At 40.6% G+C, this 20694-nt stretch overlaps 1 protein-coding gene across 1 annotated transcript in view; it reads left to right on the top strand.

Moving 5' to 3' along the window:
• The window catches only part of DPP4 (dipeptidyl-peptidase 4), a gene marked incomplete at its 5' end in the record, with an annotated part of 81198 nt that overhangs the window by 58916 nt on the left and 1588 nt on the right, over positions 1–20694 (top strand). The window contains 7 exon segments of the mRNA NM_214257.1: positions 391–460; positions 3458–3652; positions 6620–6674; positions 7224–7323; positions 10636–10700; positions 20076–20148; positions 20413–20486. Coding sequence (NP_999422.1) covers positions 391–460; positions 3458–3652; positions 6620–6674; positions 7224–7323; positions 10636–10700; positions 20076–20148; positions 20413–20486 — 632 coding nt within the window.

The raw sequence follows: 20694 nt of genomic DNA, 5'->3' as shown, positions 1-20694 counted from the left end.
AAGGAAATTCAAGAAGAGGAAAACATTTTGGAGGCAAACTTAGAACATAAGCCATAAACAAACTAGACAAGTAGATCAGATGCCAAAGAACCGAATCCTAAAAACAAAACATTAGCAACTCTAAGATGCATTTTTATTTTACTAGGCACCACAGTATTTAATAGATACATTAGAAACAAATTTATTTTAGCCTTAAACTGATAATTTAACCTGAAAGAGAATGTTTTTATATCTGAAAAACATACCTTATCAAATCGGTTCATTTTCTTTTTCTATTCTAATTTAACAAATTGCTAAACTCTACATATTATCACGGACAGAGCTAAGGGACCAAAATCCATGTGTTAATAATTGTTCTTAAGTCACTAATTACTCTTTCTCTTTGTTTAGAATTTTGGTATCAGATGATCTTGCCTCCTCATTTTGATAAGTCCAAGAAATATCCTCTGCTAATAGAAGTGTAAGTATTCAAGATAAGGGAATGATTTAGAAGATAACTATTGTACATGTTTTGCCCAGTGCAGGTTACTGCAAAATAGAGCCAAATCTCTTCCCGAATCACTGTGAGGCAGTTCTAATATTTCTTCTTCTATTTTGCAATCACAGATCCAAACCTGTGTTTTCTACCATCTTTCTAAGGAAGAAGATAAACACTTTTCTTCTGTCATAAGGGCATATGAATTTTATTTTGATTTTTTTCCCCCTGAACTCCAAAGGCATTCCAAATGGATTTGCAAGTCCCCATTTTCATCCTTGCCTTTTGGACATTTAATAAGCAAGAGATGAGTATCAACAGTCTTTACTGTTTCCTTATCCCCAAACTTGCCCCAGGATCTCCCTTTGGTAGCTTTTAATTTATTCCAATATCAGGCTTCTCTTTCTCTAGTTCCTGAAATATTACTGCTTGCTGTTTTCCAGTCCCTTTTTTGGGGGAAGAGGAGATGTGACACAGGAAAATATTCATTAGAATTCAAGCGTTTTTAAGTTCTAGAGAAAGTTCTGAAATCACTGTCTTTGATCAGTAAATATGAGCTCACGAGAAGCCTAAATATGGAGCCTTTGTAAAATATTTTTGATAATTATTAGGAATACATTTTACTTCAGTCTTTCCAAAATTGCCCTGACTTCACACATAATGCCATGTTGCTGCTCTTCCTGTCTCAGCTTGCCTCATTTCCTTTATTCAAAACAAAATAAAACAAACCAATAGATGTGCTGGGTGCCTGCTGCATACCAGGTAATTTGTCTTATTTAGTCCACAGGGCAGGCTGATATGGTGAGTTCTTTTGGGACCTTGATATAGAAACTCAGGAACAACATTTTTCTATTGGGAGGAGATGGGTGGGGTTGAGGTGGGGAGGCTTGGGGGAGGAGGGGTGGTATAGGTACTAGAATCAGACACAGCCTTGTTCCACTGTACTTACAGTTGACATAAACAAAATATAAAAACGAGAAGAAAGAGAAAGGTATTTTAAATTTCTGGGTGTGCGGTTTGTTTTCATTAACCCTACTGTAATCAAATTTTGACTGTAGTAACATTCACTTACCTTGGGCTTCAGACCCAGCACTAAAAAAATGTTCCTTTACCTTTAGCAAAGAGTGATATTTTTATCTTCTTGGACTCCTCAGTAAGTAGTGACTAGACCCCTGCCCCCCACCTTGTTAGGAAAGTTGAAAAAAAATATGGTAAATTCAGTGCTCATTTCCTTTTTTTTTTTTTTTTTTTTTGTCTTTTTGCCATTTCTTGGGCTGCTTCCACAACTTATGGAGGTTCTCAGGCTAGGGGTCAAATCAGAGCTGTAGCCACTGGCCTACACCACAGCCACTGCAACACAGGATCTGAGCCTCGTCTGCAACCTACACCAGAGCTCACAGCAACGCTGGATCCTTAATCCACTGAGCGAGGCCAGGGATCGAACCAGCAACCACATGGTTCCTAGTCGGTTTGTTAACCACTGAACCATGATGGGAACTCCATTGCCCCTTTCTTTTCTGTGATTTTCCTCTTCATGTTCTTAGATGTCTGAATCTTTGCTTTATATTTTTAAAAATACTGTTTAATCTTAGGGTGTTAGTAACTTGATACATAACTAATATTAAGGGAAGCTATTATTCTACCAAAATCTATTTTTTGCATGAGATTTAATTTTTTATTTTAAAATTTTTATTTAATTTTTTAGCAAAGCTTCTGGTATTTATTTTGCTTTGTGCTTCTTCTCTTTTTACTGTTTTTATTGAGTGAAAGATCCTTTAAATTCTATAGTGCTTTACAGTTTTTAAAAGTTTCACATACAAGATTTCATATAATCCCATAATAATTTTTCCCTACCACCCCATCTTGTACCCCCTTTCCCTCTCCCCACTGGTAACTACTAGTTTGTTCTCTATATTTGTGTTATTCTATCAAATTTAATATCATTGAAAGGACCAAGGCATTTCATATGTTAAAAAATATTTACTTGCTGGAGAAATTCATGAATGTGTCCTTTTAAAAGTCAGAGTGTTAAAATACCCAGCTTAAAATTAAAGGAATACAATATTGTGTTAAACCTAATGTTCTTTTGATTTCCACCCCTAAGGAAAGGGGGTGAAATGTGTTCAAGCAAGATTTGTCTAATCCTATGGAGGGGAGAGTGAGCAGATGAGTAGGAGAGATGGGCTAGAGAGGAAAGAGTTACTGGAGAAGATCTGGGTCCGGGAATCCTATAGATGGTGCAGAGATACCATATTTTCACAAGCTTCTACAAGCTATAGGGAATTTCTCTTGAATTAACAAATGGAAATAAGAGGGCTTAATGGAGATGGTACATACAGTTGTGTATGGATAGGTTGTAACCTGTGAAGATTGCTACTATGAGAGAGTTAAAATCGTTAATAAATAGAACACTGAACAATATACCTGTTTTCCAATACAGACTCTTCCTTTCTCCTTTGAATTTTAAGGAAGGACTTTTGTTACTTTGGCCCATCACACAGTGATTTGTGGAGCCTTAGTGAGCAAGCACTGTGCTGGGTACTGGGGGAAAGTCCTTAGAGGAGTTCCAACTAAGGAAACTTGTAGTCTAGGGTCGTTGCTAAGCAGAGATGGAAAGACATATTCAAAACTTCATTTATTGTCATTATTTTTTCATAATGCAACTCCCATATCCCAACTATTATTTACTTGTTGATTTCCAAGATATATACGATTTAGAAAGTGTTGGCCTGTGAAGTTGGTATTTGATATCAGTCTTCAAGATAAAACTGATGGGCAGCTTTGGAGGAGACACATAGCTATTAGAGTCAAGTCGCCAAGTTTTTGATGATCCATTGCGGACACCCTGGTGGCTGGCTGACAGGATTTCAGGCTCATGAACAGGAAAGACACACACTTCTTGTCCTCAGGGGACAGAAATGCAAGCACTCCTCATTTGATTTAGGCAAAGTACAAAGGCTAACTATTGGGAATTTTTCACAGGTATGCAGGCCCTTGTAGTCAAAAAGTAGACACTGTCTTCAGACTCAGCTGGGCTACTTACCTTGCAAGTACAGAGAACATTATAGTAGCTAGCTTTGATGGCAGAGGAAGTGGTTACCAAGGAGATAAGATCATGCACGCAATCAACAGAAGACTGGGAACATTTGAAGTTGAAGATCAAATTGAAGCAACCAGGTGAGTGACTAAGTGATGAATTCAAAGGTAATTTGATTGTTTTTTCTCCCTCCGTATTTTAAAGTTGTGAAGTGTAAAGAATTTAAAGTGTCCTGGAATGAATTTATAATTTTTCATCTGTGGGCCGGATTTTTAGTGAAGGTATCATGTTTAGACTTAAAAAGGGAGTGTCAGAGCACTACCACCTTCAAGGAATAGAGACTCAGAATTGATCAAACACATGACCAAACTGAGGGATAAATGGACCCCTGAGTAAACATATAACTAAACAAAGAAACCATCCCTACAGTCAAGGATGAGAGGGGTTCAGTGTACATTTACATTGGAGGAGGCTGAGGCTTTGTGGTTCTAGAAGTGGCTCCTACGTTCTGCTGAGTGTGGGTTACTCCCCAACTTTGGGACAATTATGGGGCACAACCACTGTCACTCACAATTAGAAGGGCTTTGTTAGGGATGAATCACACCTTGTGCTCTTCAGTAATGGGGCAATACATAGATGTGATCTGGCTCATTCATAATCATGAATGGTGGTTACGCTGGAATGCACATGTAACATGGGTGGTATTTTACACACATGATCATTTAGGCTACACATCAACCTAAGGTATAAAATACCTTATATTTCAGGTAAAGAAATGGAGTCTCCCAGGCTAGGTAATTTGCCAGGACTGGTCAGAATTTGAACCCAGGTCCTACTCTAACTCACATTCAATTGCTTTCAACTAATAAATGGGAAATGTAGTCTTTGAGTTTCTCTACCAACTTCCTGTATGTCTGGAAACCTTAAGTGAATCATTAGAAATAATGGCTATGTAATCATAAACTAAGAAATGGAGAAAAATTGTGAATGATTAAATGGATGGAGGAAAATGCCTTTCAAAAAAAAATGAATAACCAAAGAGAAGAGAAGAATTTATTAAGTATACCTAAGTCTGTTACACCAAAGTTGATGATTAGCTATTTTCCCTAAGGATTAAAAAAGAGAGAGAGAGGAGTTCCCGTCGTGGCGCAGTGGTTAAGGAATCCGACTAGGAACCATGAGGTTGCGGGTTCGGTCCCTGCCCTTGCTCAGTGGGTTAACGATCCGGCGTTGCCGTGAGCTGTGGTGTAGGTTGCAGACGCGGCTCGGATCCCGCGTTGCTGTGGCTCTGGTGTAGGCCGGTGGCTACAGCTCCAATTGGACCCCTAGCCTGGGAACCTCCATATGCCGTGGGAGCGGCCCAAGAAATAGCAACAACAACAACAACAAAAAGACAAAAGACAAAAAAAAAGAGAGAGAGAGAGAGAGAGGTTTAGGTAAGAGAGAGGATAAGTTGGTTCAGGAGTGAGGCTGTGATATTTTACGGATACATTTCTATTTATCCAGGTTGGTCCTCTGTGAGAGAGGACATGGTTTCCTGGGCCTAAAATTACAAAATCCACAATATACAACTCCATTTAAAAAGTAATGAGTAGTTGCTTTTCACTAACTAAAAAGAACTGTACACAACAACACAGATAAATCTTACAGATTGTTGAATGAAAGAAGCCAGGCACAAAAACATATATTCTCCACTACCCAATTTATTATTGCTACAAATTCCGGTGAAATTTTTATAGAGTCTAATAAAAGGAAAACATTTCTTTTTTTTCCTTTGTGCAAAGGGAAAAATGACCCAGAGGCTTCTGGGTGGTAGTAAAGCCCTGGATCTTGGTTCAAGATATGCACAGTCTGTAAAAGTTTATCACCTTGTACCCTCACGATCTGGTGCGCATTTCTGTACATACATGCCCTAAGTTTAAAAGGCTTACATGGACAAGATAGTGGAAAATTACTTAAATTTAATTTTTTTTCTAATACTGCTTAACTCAGGGAAGCCTAAGACATATGTCATCAAGATTCTTGGAGTTCCCATCGTTAGTGAAAACCCATCCGACTGTTAACCCTTTTTAGTTAGTGGAAACCCATCTGACTGGTATCCATGAGGACACAGGTTCGAGCTCTGGCCTTGCTCAGTGGGTTAAGGATTCTGAGTTGCCATGAGCTGCGGTGTAGTTTGCAGATGCAGCTTAGATCTGGTGTTGCTGTGGCTGTGCTGTAGGACAGCAGGCTACGCTCTAATTCAACCCCCTAGCCTGGGATCCTCCATATACCGCAGATGTGGCCCTAAAAAAAAGAAAAGAAAAGAAAAGAAAACACAAAGATTCTTAAAGTTACATAGAGGTCAATGCAAGGGTCCCCCACCTCTCCCAAAAATACAAAATTATGAGCCCCATTGGGTAGATTTTTTTTAAAATAAATAAATTACCTTTTGATGTAAGGCTAAAATGAAGAACTGGGTGCATAAAACATTTTTCTCCTTTCTTTACCTGGATTCCAATCCTGAACACAATTTAGTGACAGAAAGACTTCATAATCCATCAAAGAAAAATTGCTTCTTATTTAATAGTGCTGTGCTAACTAATTAACACCCATGGTAAGAAGGGATATATTTAGAGAATGGTGTTTAAGTTCTCAGGTAAGGGGCCTAGAGACATTTCTAAGCCCTACCCAGATGTTCTCCACGCCCCTCTATTTCTCCATTGCAGGGGCGGCCTCTCTCAAGCTGAAAAACATCTGGAGAGATTGAAATTCAATTATGTAAAGAAAAGTGCATCTGGGCTGCAAATTTTTATATAAAGCTGTGAAAGAAACAGCCAGGATTTGTTTTCTGTGAATCATACACACACACACACACACACACACACACACACACACACACACACCGGGTTTTTATGGACTCCAACACAAGTCAACCTGGTTCATCTGGCTCTTAAGTTAAAAATGATAGACATGGGTCTCAGGTGTTTGATGGCTAGCAGCAATTAATCTTCATTTTTAATAGAATGAAATAGAGAATAAATGGCAGGGTTTCACATTTGTGCAGTTATCTTAGTTTTCTATACACAGTGCGATACTAATTCATGGGTTTATTCCATGTGTTTTAGACAATTTTCAAAAATGGGATTTGTGGATGACAAGCGGATTGCAATTTGGGGCTGGGTGAGTAGTTTGCTTGATGACTCTGCCTGAATTCCTTAGTAAATCCTTTTGTAGGTGAATATTTGGAGGTGCAAATCATCTCTATCATTTCAGTCTAAGAAGGTCCCAGTGTCTAATCTGGGCAATGAGTTCTCCTCGGGCTTATACCTTTGTTTATTATGATCAAAGTGGGGAAAGGGAGGAAATGAGGAAAGGAGAGAAAGAGGGAAAAGAGAATGAAGGATAGAGGGAGAGAGGGAAGGAGGGAGATTTTCTTCTCATGAGTCCAAGTCAGTAAATATTGAGTGTTTATTGCTTTTATTTTTGGTCTTTGATTGGCACTATCTAGCAAATTTCCGATGCTTTCCCCCGTATACCTATCAGGAAAAATGACCGACTGGGGCTCTGAAAGTTTAGATACTGCCCATTTAAAGCCTATTTAAGCCTCCTCTACCATGCTTTCCATCTTGAAAGAGGCACGGTATATAAAAATGTGAGAAATGTGGAAACTGCTTACCATATGTCCTTAATTCCTTTACCTCCATAAAAATAACTGTTTCCATTTCTTAGTCATATGGAGGGTATGTAACCTCAATGGTCCTGGGAGCAGGAAGTGGCGTGTTCAAGTGTGGAATAGCCGTGGCACCTGTGTCAAAGTGGGAGTACTACGGTATGTGGTCATTCTTGGGGACAGAGAGATACTGAGAGTTAACTGTCACATTTCAATGTCAAACCCTTCCTTCTTGAGTTTCAGTGTTTCTACAGTACATAAGCTGATTCATCTTAGAAATATTTGACAGATACCTGTAATAAAACATTCTCACTCATTCTGCTATTGGGAAAGGCTGGATGGTAGTAAATATTATCTACATGCTTAGTTATCAGAAAATTCTGATTTCCAAATTTATTATCAACAAATTCTATTTCTCCTGATTTAAAGCATCCCCTCTGCTATACTTCTTCAGATAAACTCTTCATTATCTTCATTCCGTTTTGAGTTTGGGGCTTCACATATTAGAAGATATAAGAGATGCATGCATATCTTTCCCTTCAGATAAAGGTCAAATATAAGTAGGGCTTGGGGTGGAAAGAAGAGACTAGGGACAGGGGAATTCCTGGGGGGGGGGTTGTTTTCACTGTCTCTAAGTAGGTGAAAGCCACCCTAGAATATCCTCTTCACCACTGAGAAAATGTTTTTCAATCATAGACATGTAAGGCTTTAATTCCCAAGCGGGAGGGAGTTAGCAGTAGAACACTAGGTAGGAGGGAGAGTCAGAGATGGGGAGAAGACAAATTATTTTCCTGTACCTCTTCTGACCCATCTCAAATCGTTTACCTAGTATCTTTAACTATCAATAATCATTAACTATTTTATGTTCTAATATGATAGTAACAATCCTGTGAAAAACCCTTCTTTAAATCCTTTCCAAGTCAAGAGAAGCCAATGTAAAAGATACATAACCATTTTTCTATTAAAAAAAATGGTGAATTTGGTTACAATTGAGCCTTCGACAGTAGATTTGTTTTCATAGAATACTTTGCTGCTTGATATTGTTTTGCTGTATGGCTTGTTTTTGGAGACCTCTGGTGGTCAATAAAATAATAGAAACAATCCCCATGAATTTGGAAATATACAACGCTAAGAGAACTACATCAAATGTATATGGACCAACCTAACACTTGGGAACTTTCTAGAATTCTTATATATTCTACGTACAAGATTGCTCAGAAATCAAATTGAAAGAGTTACGTAGGTGGTATTCAAGGCATATGTCTAAAATTTACGACAGTGACATTAAGCATTATTAAGCATTTTTAAGTAGTATTGTAGAAATTTTAGATCTTCTTTCACATAAAAACCTGGTTAGCATAATGAGAAAAGTATTATGCTCTAGGACAAAAAAAATGTGGCTGTTAAACGTAAAACATTAAACGTAAAACCTAAAGTTATTCATATTTAAATGTTAAAAGATATGAGCATTTTAGGAGAATCTTATATTTTAAAGTGTGCTTTAAAATATATTTTTTGTATTAGTGTCCTCTAGATATGAAAAATTACATAGTCTTTATTCACTTTAATCAAAATGATAAAATATCGCTATTATTCATTTTGAAGGAAAATATTTTGATTTCCATAAAAATGGCATGATCAATGCATGTGGAACAACTAACACTAGTTATCAATGCAGTTTTTATTTTTATTTATTTATTTATTTATTTTTGTCTTTTTGCCTTTTCTAGGGCTGCTCCCGCTGCATATGGAGGTTCCCAGGCTAGGGGTCTAATCAGAGCTGTTGCTGCCGGCCTACGCCAGAGCCAAGGCAACGTGGGATCCAAACCACGTCTGTGACCTACACCACAGCTCACAGCAACGCTGGATCCTTAACCCACTGAGCAAGGCCAGGGATTGAACCCACAACCTCATGGTTCCTAGTCAGATTCATTAACCACTGCGCCACAATGGGAAAGCCTATTTTTATTTTTATTTATTTATTTATTTATTTATTGTCTTTTCTAGGGCCACACCAGCGGCACCTGGAAGTTCCCAGGCTAGGGGTTTAATCAGAGCTGTAGCTGCCGGCCTGCGCCAAAGCCACAGCAACACCAGATCTGAGCCGAGTCTTCGACCTACACCACAGCTCACAGCAACACCAGATCCTTAACCCACTGAGCAAGGCTAGGGATCAAACCCACAACCTCATGGTTCCTAGTTGGATTCATTAACCACTGAGCCACGATGGGAACTCCTCAATGCAGTTTTCAATATCCAATGCCAGTCATTTGAAAAGGGTTATGAGTTCCTCGCTGGCCTAGTGGATAGGGATCCAGCATTGTTACTGTTGTGGTACAGATTTGATCCCTGGCCTGAGAACTTCCGCATACTGTGGAGTGGCCAAAAAAAAAGTTCAAAATTCAAACCAAAATAAACCATATTTTTTTAAAAAAGTGTTAGAATGTTGCTTATTTTTTAGGTGATATATTCATTTAACTAATTAATTAAATCAGTATTGAAATAATTGTACAAGTACAGTGAAATTCAAACCATTAACTTATATATGCAATGGGAACATTATTTTATAATTTATTTATTGGTCATCTTTCAAAAACAATTATGTCAGATTTTTAAAGTTATAGTGGAATGCAACCATAATACATTCTCTCCCTGATACTTTTATATATATATATATATAATGTAGATATGATATGTATATGATATATGGATTAATTTTTTAAAATTAGGGCAAAAATATATTTAATTATTTGAAACAACCAAACCAACCACTCATGGGCATGTTTTTCTGCCATATCTATAGATAAAGGAACTGAGGTCATTTTAGCAGACAGATATTAATATAATCTGTTTCATAATACTCAACAGTGATAACATCAAAATTAAGATCTGTCCATTTTGATGGAGTAGCTGAGGCGGTGTGGGGTTATACAGAAAATAAATGATAACTGAATTCTCCTTTCAGTCTGCGCCCCCAGTCATATGATTTAAGTAAACAACTAGTAATTGAGCATTACGAGGAGTTTCTAAATGAAAAAAGAATATCCTAAATTAGGGCATATGCTGGTGTCAGAACGAGGAAATTCAAGACAATTGAGAGTTTAAGTGACTTGCGAATCACAATTCTTTGAAAGGGTCAGATGATAAGAGTCGTTATCACTTAGATCATCGCATCTGACTTTTCTGCAGTGGATTATTGATTGGATTTGAGACCACCTGAATTGATATCCATCCCTCTACCCTCACGAGATGGGCTAATGGGAATGTATGGACCAGGGCTGACTACAGAAAGGCAGGAGTCTGACTATGTTCACAAGCCAAGTAAAAATGATCTGAAGGAGGTACTTCTAAGGGTAACACTACAGACTGTTGCACAAGTTAAGACATGTGAAAGCACATAAAGTAACCCAATAAAAGGGAAAAAATCTCTAATTATGAGTTAAATTTTTATTTTTCTTTTCTCCATCACAGACTCAGTGTACACAGAGCGTTACATGGGTCTTCCAACTCCAGAAGACAACCTTGACTATTACAGGGTAAGAGATGGCGAACTAGATCCAGTTTATAACCTATTTATAAGAACATTTTTAAGTGTGTCTATTCTAGAAAATATATATTTTTTTTATTTCCAACAGAATTCTTGTTAAAAGAAATAACACAGGTGGTTTAGAGATACTCCAATAGCTTCCCCTACTCTATTCTGCATAATTACAGCCTTTATCGTATGCTATATAGGTCACAATATGCATTAATTTGGAAATACAAAGCAACACCAGATAATTACTTTCATTATAAAAATTTCAGTTGAGCAAACATGTCAAATTCAACATATTCCTTTAGAGCCCAGAAGACTCTGTAAACCTTTAACTATGTATTAAAATTTCCTAGGGTATTATCATAATTAAGAGGTATGTACCAGCTTATAATGTTCTTATTCATAGCCAAATATGTACAGCTTTTCCACACAAGATTTGAGTAAAGCAGGTGAAGTGTTAAGTGCAGGAGGGCAGTACTCTGAAAAGCCCTTGAACACAAGGTACTGAATAGCATCTGATAGGCAGGTTGGTGTGCAGACGGGGCTCTAACGTCTGCAATATGGTCTGGGTGCAGTCCTCACTGGCAGCCCGTGTGCTAGTGTGGATGCCCCCTGCAAAGCCAGAGCCCTCCCTTGGCAGGTGTGCAGCTGCTGCTAGACGCATCAGCCCAAATACCAGGGACTCTTCTGGCACCTTGCTCCCCCCCCCGCCCCCCCAGAGAAACTTTCCTGATGCTGTCATATGAGTTTGAGACTTACAGATGACAAGGTAAATCATCTGAGGTTCACATTCTCCAGAGGATATTTAAAACTCTTCCCAGGCTACACCATACAGAGGTGCAAAATTAACCCCACCCGCGATGCTTCTATGGACTTTCCTGTGGACTCAACCAGGCCTAGCCCTCATTCTTTAACCAGGTGTTCAACACCCTTCTTACAATGGCTCAGTTTACCTGGACTATTCACTGTTCTCCAAATACGTCGGGGCCTTTCCCTTTTACGCTTTGTCCTCCATTTTTTCTGCCTGGAATGTCACTTCCTTTCCATTATGAACAGGTACTGCTCTCCCAGGGCACTAACATCCTCTTTTGATAGTTTCCTTGTATATCTCTTAATCCTCAGTCTATCCATTTTGGACTTGTAGTTATTTTGAATTCCCTTTTCCTCTCTGTAGTATTATTAGTTTTTCAAGGCTTTGTTCAACATTGTATTCCTTGGGTCACCCCGTAAGAAATAGGAACTTTAAAACCTCTTCTGATTTAATTTTAAAACTTTTTGAAGGGAAACATTGTCGTTAAAATTGTATGTCTCTTATTGCCTCTCTCATTCTACAGCTGGGATTTTCCTGTCAGTGGCCCAGCCAGGATGCTTCAATTTGAGAGCCTCCCTTTTGTGGTGCACCATATTTGCCTAATGGCTGAAGGGTTTTTCCAAATATCCCAAAGTACTAAAAACTCCCAAAGCATCAGAGGTGTACTGCCCAGGACTCTAATCCTGGCTCTAGAACCTGATGGATGATGAGTCAAAAGTTCATTTTAAAAATCCCACCTTGGAAAGTCTTTGAACTTAGCAGCATAAGTCAAGTCCAAACCCTGACATCTGAGGAAGTCTGAGGCACCTGTCTAACATGGTGTTTCCTCTTCAACTGGCCCTCCCCCTAGAGGATAATTCTGCCAGAGTCTTAATCTGCCATTTCAACCTGTATCTTTTTCCAGATTTTCCCATCGGCTCCACACCAAGCCCTCTCTTCTCCAACTCCACCCCCCACTGAGGTGGCCATTTTCATCTCTCCCCTTAGGTGTTCTCTGCGTGAGGTAGTCATGTAAATAGAAGTCACTTCCTACTGCCAATGGCAACACACGCACACTGGGAGCACAAAGTCACTGTCTCACTTCACTGCACAGATGGCACCCGAGGACTGTTTAATCCTTCCACGCCAGGAGTCGGGTTTTCTTGGCACAAAATTCATTGCTGGCAATGGACGCATTAAAACTGCCAGTATCAGGGAGCTAAAGGTTCCCAATGTGTTACCCAGAGGAATTATTTGGGCAGGCAATAGTTAAGGTGGGTAGGCGAAAAGTGAGGCAAATGCATTCACTGTATTGTTTCCCCCTATAAGTTGCTGCCTCAGAAAGTGGAGAACTGAATCTAAGTACCTATATTTGGTGCACAGCAGGCTTTAGAATAAAGCTGCCCTCCTTTGTTTTTTAAATGAGCCTGTGCTTTTGTCTCTGGCAGGAATATGTTCAGAGATTCTATTTTCCTCCAAGGCCCCAGCTGCCCCTCTGGACCCTTTTACTTTTTTTCCCAGGTTGTTTTTATTTCCTTTCTCCCTCTCTCTCTCCTTCTTTCCTTCCCTCCTCCTGTCCTCTTCGAGAAGACAAAGGAGACCATTCCTTTGAGGCTTTCCCTGCTCTGTGCATTTCTGTGGGTCAGAAGGAATTTTTTTGAAAATGAATCCTATTTAATCTGGCCAATTGGCTTTCTTCAGCACATCCAGGATAAGAATAAACTCAGCGGGTAATAAGCTGATCTTTGTCCGTGTTTTCAGCTATAGAATCATCGATAGCCTTTGGAAAGGAAGGTTATTTTTAATAAAACTCAAATGAGGAAAGGATTCCTTATTAGGTCATTGATGACCCAGATTTGGAAGAATTTAGAGAAACGCACATCACATTTTGTGAAATAAAACACATTTTGTGATATAAAGGTCCTACTTACTACAGGAAAGGAAATCATAGGAGCCATTTGTATATGCCAGCAGGACAGGCAGTGAAGTCATGTACAGTTGTTCAGCTGGTGCACTGCTGAAAGATTCTATACTCCGTCTACTAAGGCATGAACCTCTGGAGCTGCATCCAGCAAGAGGGATGCCTTTTCTTATTCTTACAAAGCTGCCATATAGGTTAAAGGACCCTAACTAAGGCTTGGACCCAATGCAATGACACCAGCACTGACTCCATAAGACTCTTTTTGTAGATAATCACCCATCTTCTGGCAAGTGGCAAAGCAGGAGCCCTTTTAAAGGGTCTCAAAGAAGAAGGAAGATATTCATCTCCCTTCATACCAAGGAGTTGGTCCCAGAAGCTCTAAATAGGCAGCTAAAGTGGAGGGCTGACAGTGTAGCTAATAGGCAGTGTAACTCTGTGGAAACATCTTTCTGCAGTGAGTCTCAGTCCACAGCAGACAGAAATAAGGACAGATTTTTTTGGGGGGACCACACCCACGGAAGTGGAGGTTCCCAGGCCAGGGATCCAACTCTTGCCATGGCAGTCACTGCGGTGACAATGCCAGATCCTTAGCCACAGGGGAACTCCCAGAAATTGGGACAGATTTGAGCAAAAGAATCATATAGAAAATGAGACCACCCTCACCGCCAACAGCAGTAAGTGAATAACTGCCATGTTCCCACCTGAGGAGTAGGCTCCTGACTAATTGATGACCCATCTCTATATGGTCGATCACAGATCTTCTAGTCAAATCTATAAAAAACATTAACATGTGGTAGACTTTCATTCATCCATTCAAGGTACCTGGTGTTTTAGTTGTTCAGAAGTTGATTGCCTTGTTGGTGAGACAAAACATCAGACAAAATGTTTGAAGAGAAATAAAAGTGAGTAGTAACAAAGCATGACCTTGGACATGACAAAGTGCCCCATATGTACAGAAAAGTCTGGTGATTTCCAAGTTGTGACTGTGGAGCCCCAGGAATTCGGTGCCTCCCGAGCCTGTAGGGAGGGAAGGAAAGTGACTGAGAACTTAGGGTTTCACTTTCCCCCGAGTGCTCTCAACCCAGGGGGATCCGGTTTCCTTTATTTCATTCATTTTTTTACATTCATTTATTAAGTGCTCGCTTCTATGGCCAGATACTGTTCTGAGGTCTTTACATGGATGAGTCGGTTCAGTTCTCCCTCCACTTCTCTGAGATAAGTGTCGATTATCTCCATTTTACTGACCCAGAAACTGAGGCACAAACATGTTATATAAGATGTAGCCACTGAGGGATAGGAAAGGGAGAGGGCGCTTATCTGGAGGCAATCAAGGAAGATTTCCAGAGATACAGAAGAAGAGCAGAAGTGATCTCCACAGGGTGTCTCAGGGGTGGGCCAGAGGGGCAGGCAGAGCTGGTTTTCTGGGGATTTGTGAAGCAGGTAGGAGATGAAGGGAGGGATGACACGGAGCAGTGATGTGCAAAGAGGGGGCCAAATGGTGGCTAATGAGGCCGGATGGTGACTGAGGAAGGAACGGGTTCACAAATCCACACAGAGAGGAGTATCAGATCAAGGGTAAGAGAAATGGGGCCCAAGTCCTGAGCCTCCTTGCCAAGAGAAGAGGGCAGCCTGGAACACACAGAAGGGACTGATTTAACTTGTAGAGGAGATTTATTTTGCATTTTGCTCAGAATTTGATAGGCTTTTGGCAAGTGTATGAAACAGTCATAGATTTGGCAGTCTTCTGCTAGCAGATTTGAAATGTTCAATCCTTAAGAACTGCTGCATCGTTAGGTTATGCAAAACAGGGTGCAATTTTGTAAATATGCCATCTTGTACTGATTTGACATTTGTTCTATTATCCCAGAATATGCCAAAGGGAGAGAGACCTTCAGATTTAAGCCAAACCTTAACTTGTTTGTTGAGTGCTGATAAAATGTTGACTGCTGTGTGATCTTTAAAGAAGCCAGTGTTGCTTGGTGAGGCCTGAGGTAGGGCCCCCTGTCGGTGGATGGGAGTTCTTTCCTTGGCATCTCATTGCTACAGTTGTTTGATGGATGTGAACAAGTAAAACATCTGATATGGTGGGTTGAATTAATTTTTTCTTAACAATTTTCTGTGGCCTCTGTTGTGGAATTAACAGTGCTTCTCAAAATATCTTCATTAAATATCATTTATGAGTCTTTGGTTGCAAGTGGGAGAATGCACAGAGCAAGTCAGTACAGTTGAGGTAATATATCACTGAAGTGATGGGTTGTCCATTAGACCAGTGGTTTTTTGCTCTTTCTACCAGAGCTTGGACATGGCGATGAGTCGTTTGGCTGTGATATGAAGGAACATTAGAATGTGATGTTAAGAGGCATAGGCTTTTGATTTAGACCTGTGTGCAAATTGTTTCCACCACCTATTAGCAGTGTGAGCTTGGAGAAGTTACTTAACTTCTCTGAACCTCAGTTTCCTCATCTGGATAATGGGGATAATTAGACCTACCTCACAGAGTCATAGAAAGGATTAAATGAGACACCTAGGCCTGCCATGAAATAAGCTTTCAAAAACATGGCAGCTGCCACCATTATCCTCCAGGAAGCAAATTGTTCCTGTGGTTCCCGGATGGCACAAGGGGTAGCTTAAAAATTGTTAGACCTTCTGTTTCTCACAGTACTTCCCCACTCTTATCAGCTCTCTCTTTTATTTCAAAAATACAAAGATTTATTTGTTGGAAGGTAACTGAGGAACCAGCATGATCCAACGAACAGCTACAGATGGTTCTTCTTGGGGCTTGAAGGAAAAGCTCCTCACAGAGATGCTGTGGATCGGCACTGCCACTGGACCAATCCTTCCCACTTCGTTTTGCCAGACTGTTGCTGGCAGCAGGGCTCTCCGGAAGTTTCTAGCCCCGGGAGAGTGCCAACTGCACCACCATTGCATCCTTGCCCATGTATCACTCTAAGCTTCCTTTTTAGTAGTTGGTGACAGACTATTCGGCTTCTAACTTAGTCATCCATTTCCTTTTTTAATTCTGTTTCCATCGATAGGCAAATGGGGATTATCCTATTTTGGTGGGTTGAACTAGCACAATTAAATTATTTCTGGCCATTAATCCTCCCCTAAATTAATGCAAGCATTTCTTTCTCTGGCTTTGGCTGTTGCCTTTCATGGGTTAAAGTATGCCATACAGCGGACTGTCAAGAGCCTTTCTCGATTGTGAAGCCAGGATGCTCAGTCCAGTAAGGAATGATCATGGTTTCAGAGGCCAGGTGATACAACTGCATCTTTCCGGGGAGGGGTGGTGGGGGAGGATGTTCTCAGCAGCCCGAGAGCCTTAAAGTGGGTGTATGCCTGCGGCTGCCTGGCTCCCTCGCACTGAGAGGTCCCTGTTGAGGCTTCTCCCAGCGAGCAGGGGGACATGTGTGTTGGAAATGACACACTTTTCTGGTAGTTGCAGGGGAAGCTTTTGTTTTATTTTTCTCTTGCTGCATTAAAGTATTTGTCTTTCTTTCTTTGTAGTGTAATATTGTTAATGTAAAACAATTTGCATCATGACACTTTTATCACAGTTTTCGTCTTTTTCTCAGTATGTTGCATTTCTCACCATGTCTAGTTCATCACAGCTACAGTGTGTACATCACAACATTTATCTTAGGCTCAGGGTTTTACTTGTTTATAAAAATTGTCTTCTTTCAGCCTGTATTCACTCCATTTAAGAAAAAAAAAAGGCAGCCAGAAACTGTTTTGGTCCAAACTCCAGTAGTTATCACATTCCTTGCTAACTGTCCTGCGTATTTATATGTCTCCTAACTATTACTCTGTGTTTCAATGACATTTCTCAGTTTTATGGCTCAGGGAGGTTGTGGAGCAGCTTTTGCTGTTCACGCCGCCAAGCAAGGAAGGCCTGGGAGGCTTTAGGAAGCGAGGGGAGGTGACACAGCTGTATATTTGGGTCAGATCGAGGTGTTCGAGTTGACTGGCTTCACAAGCGAAGAGCTAGATTTCACGTGGGGAGAAACAAGGGGGAGGAAACAGCCGCGCAGCCGCAGAAAGGACGGCTCTGGAAGACCTGGACAGGGCTCCAGGGCCTGGGGCTCAGACTGTTGACTGTCAGTGTGCCACCCCAGCCTCTGCTGCCGCCAACTTTGAATCCTACACTGGCCTTTCAGGGGATTGTTTTGACCCTTTCCTCTCTCTAGGGCAGAAAATCGCTCAGGATTCAATTGCATTAGGCTCGGCGTCAGCCGCACAGTCCAAAAACATGCTTCGCAAATCTTGCAGGGCTGGGTAAGCCAGCTCTCTTCCAGTGAATGCAGTCTAAGAAGGCGTGAGAACGCAAGAGGGCAGAGAATACCCAGTGTGTTTGTGGACTACAAATCCCAGGACAGTTCAATAACAATTTCTTTTTCACCATGTTGTTGCCAAAAGATCCCATCATGAGCAACTTGGAATTTTAGTGGAGACTCAGTGCAGCATGAGGGGTAAAAAAGGTTCTGCTTCAGAGTTTGTGTCCAGCTCTGCCGCCTCCTCAAGATGTAACCTGTGCACTGTTTCACGTCTGAATGTCGGTGTCTCCACTTAGAAAGCGGGATTGCTATAGACCTAGCTCGCAGGAATGTCAGGAGGATTAAGTGGAGCAGTGCTTTTATAAATCCTTTAAGATGCTTAGCAGAGTGACTGGCACAGAGTACACAGTAAACGTCAGCTGTTATTACTAATGGCATGGTGCATGGATTGAAAGTGGGCAAAACAGATCTCGGTAAATTTCAGAATGAGAACATTTTATGCCACCTACCCTAGCTGTTCCCATTTGCCTCTGTAAAACCAGGACCGAATATAGTGAACAGTACAAAATAAGTGCTTAAATTTCTTTGATTTATTCCTTTAATTGATATTTAGCACTCAAATATGCACTTTAGCATTAGATGCTCACAATAATAAACAATATAGACAAATTCTTTTTCTCATGGATCTTATAGTCTAGTTGGGTATATAGCAAATATAGATTAACTTGAAAAAAATGAATGAATGGATAAAAGAGTGAATAAGGTAATGTTGGGATGGATGGATGGATAGATGGATGGGTGGAAGGAATTATCTGGGACACCTCCCCAGATAACATGTTTCTTTAAAATAAAGTAAAATAAAAATACAACTTTTAATAAGTCCTAGGTGTTTATGAAACTTTCTGAAAATTTACAGTTAAATTCTCAGTCAGAAATGACATACAAGTGCATATAAGTGGGACCCAGCCTACTCAGGAGTGGGAGAGCTTTTGTACTGAGCTTTCTGGGACAAAAATCACCTTGGGAGCCTCAGTCAATACAAACACATTGAAGGACTCTGTCCTGAAAGTTTTAGATAGAAAATCTTTTTTTTTCCCCCAGAAGTACTGTGTTATAGCATTTTCATATCAGCATCAATAATTTAACCCTAAAAAAAAAAATCCACACCTCTTGATTCCTGCTTCTGTAAGAGTAAGAGGAATTAATCTTCCTTCCATTTCAAACAGCACAAGGCTAGGCATCACTGATATTGAAGCTGCGACTAGAATACAAATAGTCAGGCCTTAGCCCCATCCCCTTCCTGCCAGACCTTCAGGTTTCCCATGAAAACTAGTAATACCAGTAAGCTGGTACTAGCTACAAAAATATCTGTAAAATACAAGCCTTGCCTCTTATAAGGTTGACTTTGATTCACCAAGGTGCTGCAGGACAGACTGGCTGATTTTAAACCCATGAGGCTACTGGCCCTTCCTCTGCCCAACTCATGATGAGACAAGAGGAGCAGACTCCAGTTCACAGCCTCCCAAAGTCACTACAATGTCTATAACATTTTTACCTTCCTCCCAACTTTGCAAACATCCCCAGATTAAGATCAGATGACCAGTTCCATAGTTTCCAAGCTTTTTCATCCAACACCCCACACTCATTCTACCTAAGGTCACCAAGCAGTCTCCAAAAAGCGGACCTCCCCGTTTTTTTTCTCCTAATCCCTGGCTTGATCCAATAGCAGCATATTCCTCAACACAGAATGAGGCAGACAACAACCACCCACTGATTTTCTAAGGCCATACTTGATCTTTTCATCCCTTTCCCCTCCCACATGTTACGCTTGCCTAGGTTTTAAACATCTGTTCCCAAAAAGGTAATACTTGCTTCTCATGCAGAGCCTTAGTAATGTGGACCAAAGTTCATATGACATATTGCAGAGTATGTTTAGTTGCAAATGCTATGTACAGGCTCTTTGAAATGTAGCATGTATGGCACCATGTGACACACGGTTGCCATGGCAATACACTTTTTGGCTGAACTACAGCATAAGCCCATGGAACATACATTGCTAATATGAGACTCTGCCCTGTGCTAATGCATAGGACACAGGCAATCTGGGATCTGGGAGTCAAGAGGGTTCGCATGCAGCCTGGGTGGCAGGTGCCCTCTTGCTGCATGTGCAGGGAAGATGTGGCATTCTCCCTTCCCAGTCCTGTCTCCCAGGCACAGGGCGTGCTGTGCATTCTGCCATGCATGGAGACAGCATTTGCTTGAATATCGGTTTGCTATATTTTGTATCAAAGGGGGCCCCAGCTGAAAACATTTTATTTTGTAAACTGAAGTGAAAAATCAGTTTATGGCAGATCTTTTTTTGAATAATGACATTCTTTTTCCCAATTCCAGAATTCAACAGTCATGAGCAGAGCTGAAAATTTTAAACAAGTTGAGTACCTCCTTATTCATGGAACAGCAGATGGTGAGTTTCAGTTAATTAGACTTTTTAGTATCACAGACAGGTTTGCAATTTCACTACTGACAAAACAAAAGCATGAGGGGCAAGACTGTTACATTTACTTCAATAAAACAGTGTTGCTTTCCACAACTCACTTGTCTTGGGCTAAATGGGCTGCGGGGCCCTAGAACTTCAAACAGTCCCTTTCTTCTTGTGCGTTTCCCACCCTTCCTTCCAGAAAGCTGGAGCAGCTATTAGTTACTTTATGTTTCTTTTCTCTTCCTGCAGATAACGTTCATTTTCAGCAGTCGGCTCAGCTCTCTAAAGCCCTGGTGGATGCTGGAGTGGATTTCCAGACAATGGTATAGCAAAACTTTGGGCAAGGGGAGGGAACTTGGTGATGAGTTCTGATTCTCCTCTCGGGGCCACTTCTCCACACAGAGGCCCCAGGAGACAGGGATGGAAGTAAACAAACTTGAAGAAGTGGTATCCTTGAGCCTTACAAACAGAGTCATGTTCTGCATTATAGGGTTGGGGGTTGAGAAGCACAAGACTGCATCTTCTGGGAGT

The sequence above is a fragment of the Sus scrofa genome, chromosome 15, assembly GCF_000003025.6.
Source record: "Sus scrofa isolate TJ Tabasco breed Duroc chromosome 15, Sscrofa11.1, whole genome shotgun sequence".
Lineage (NCBI taxonomy): Eukaryota > Metazoa > Chordata > Mammalia > Artiodactyla > Suidae > Sus > Sus scrofa.
Note: the sequence above shows the minus strand (reverse complement) of the source record. Positions and strands in the feature narration are given on the sequence as shown.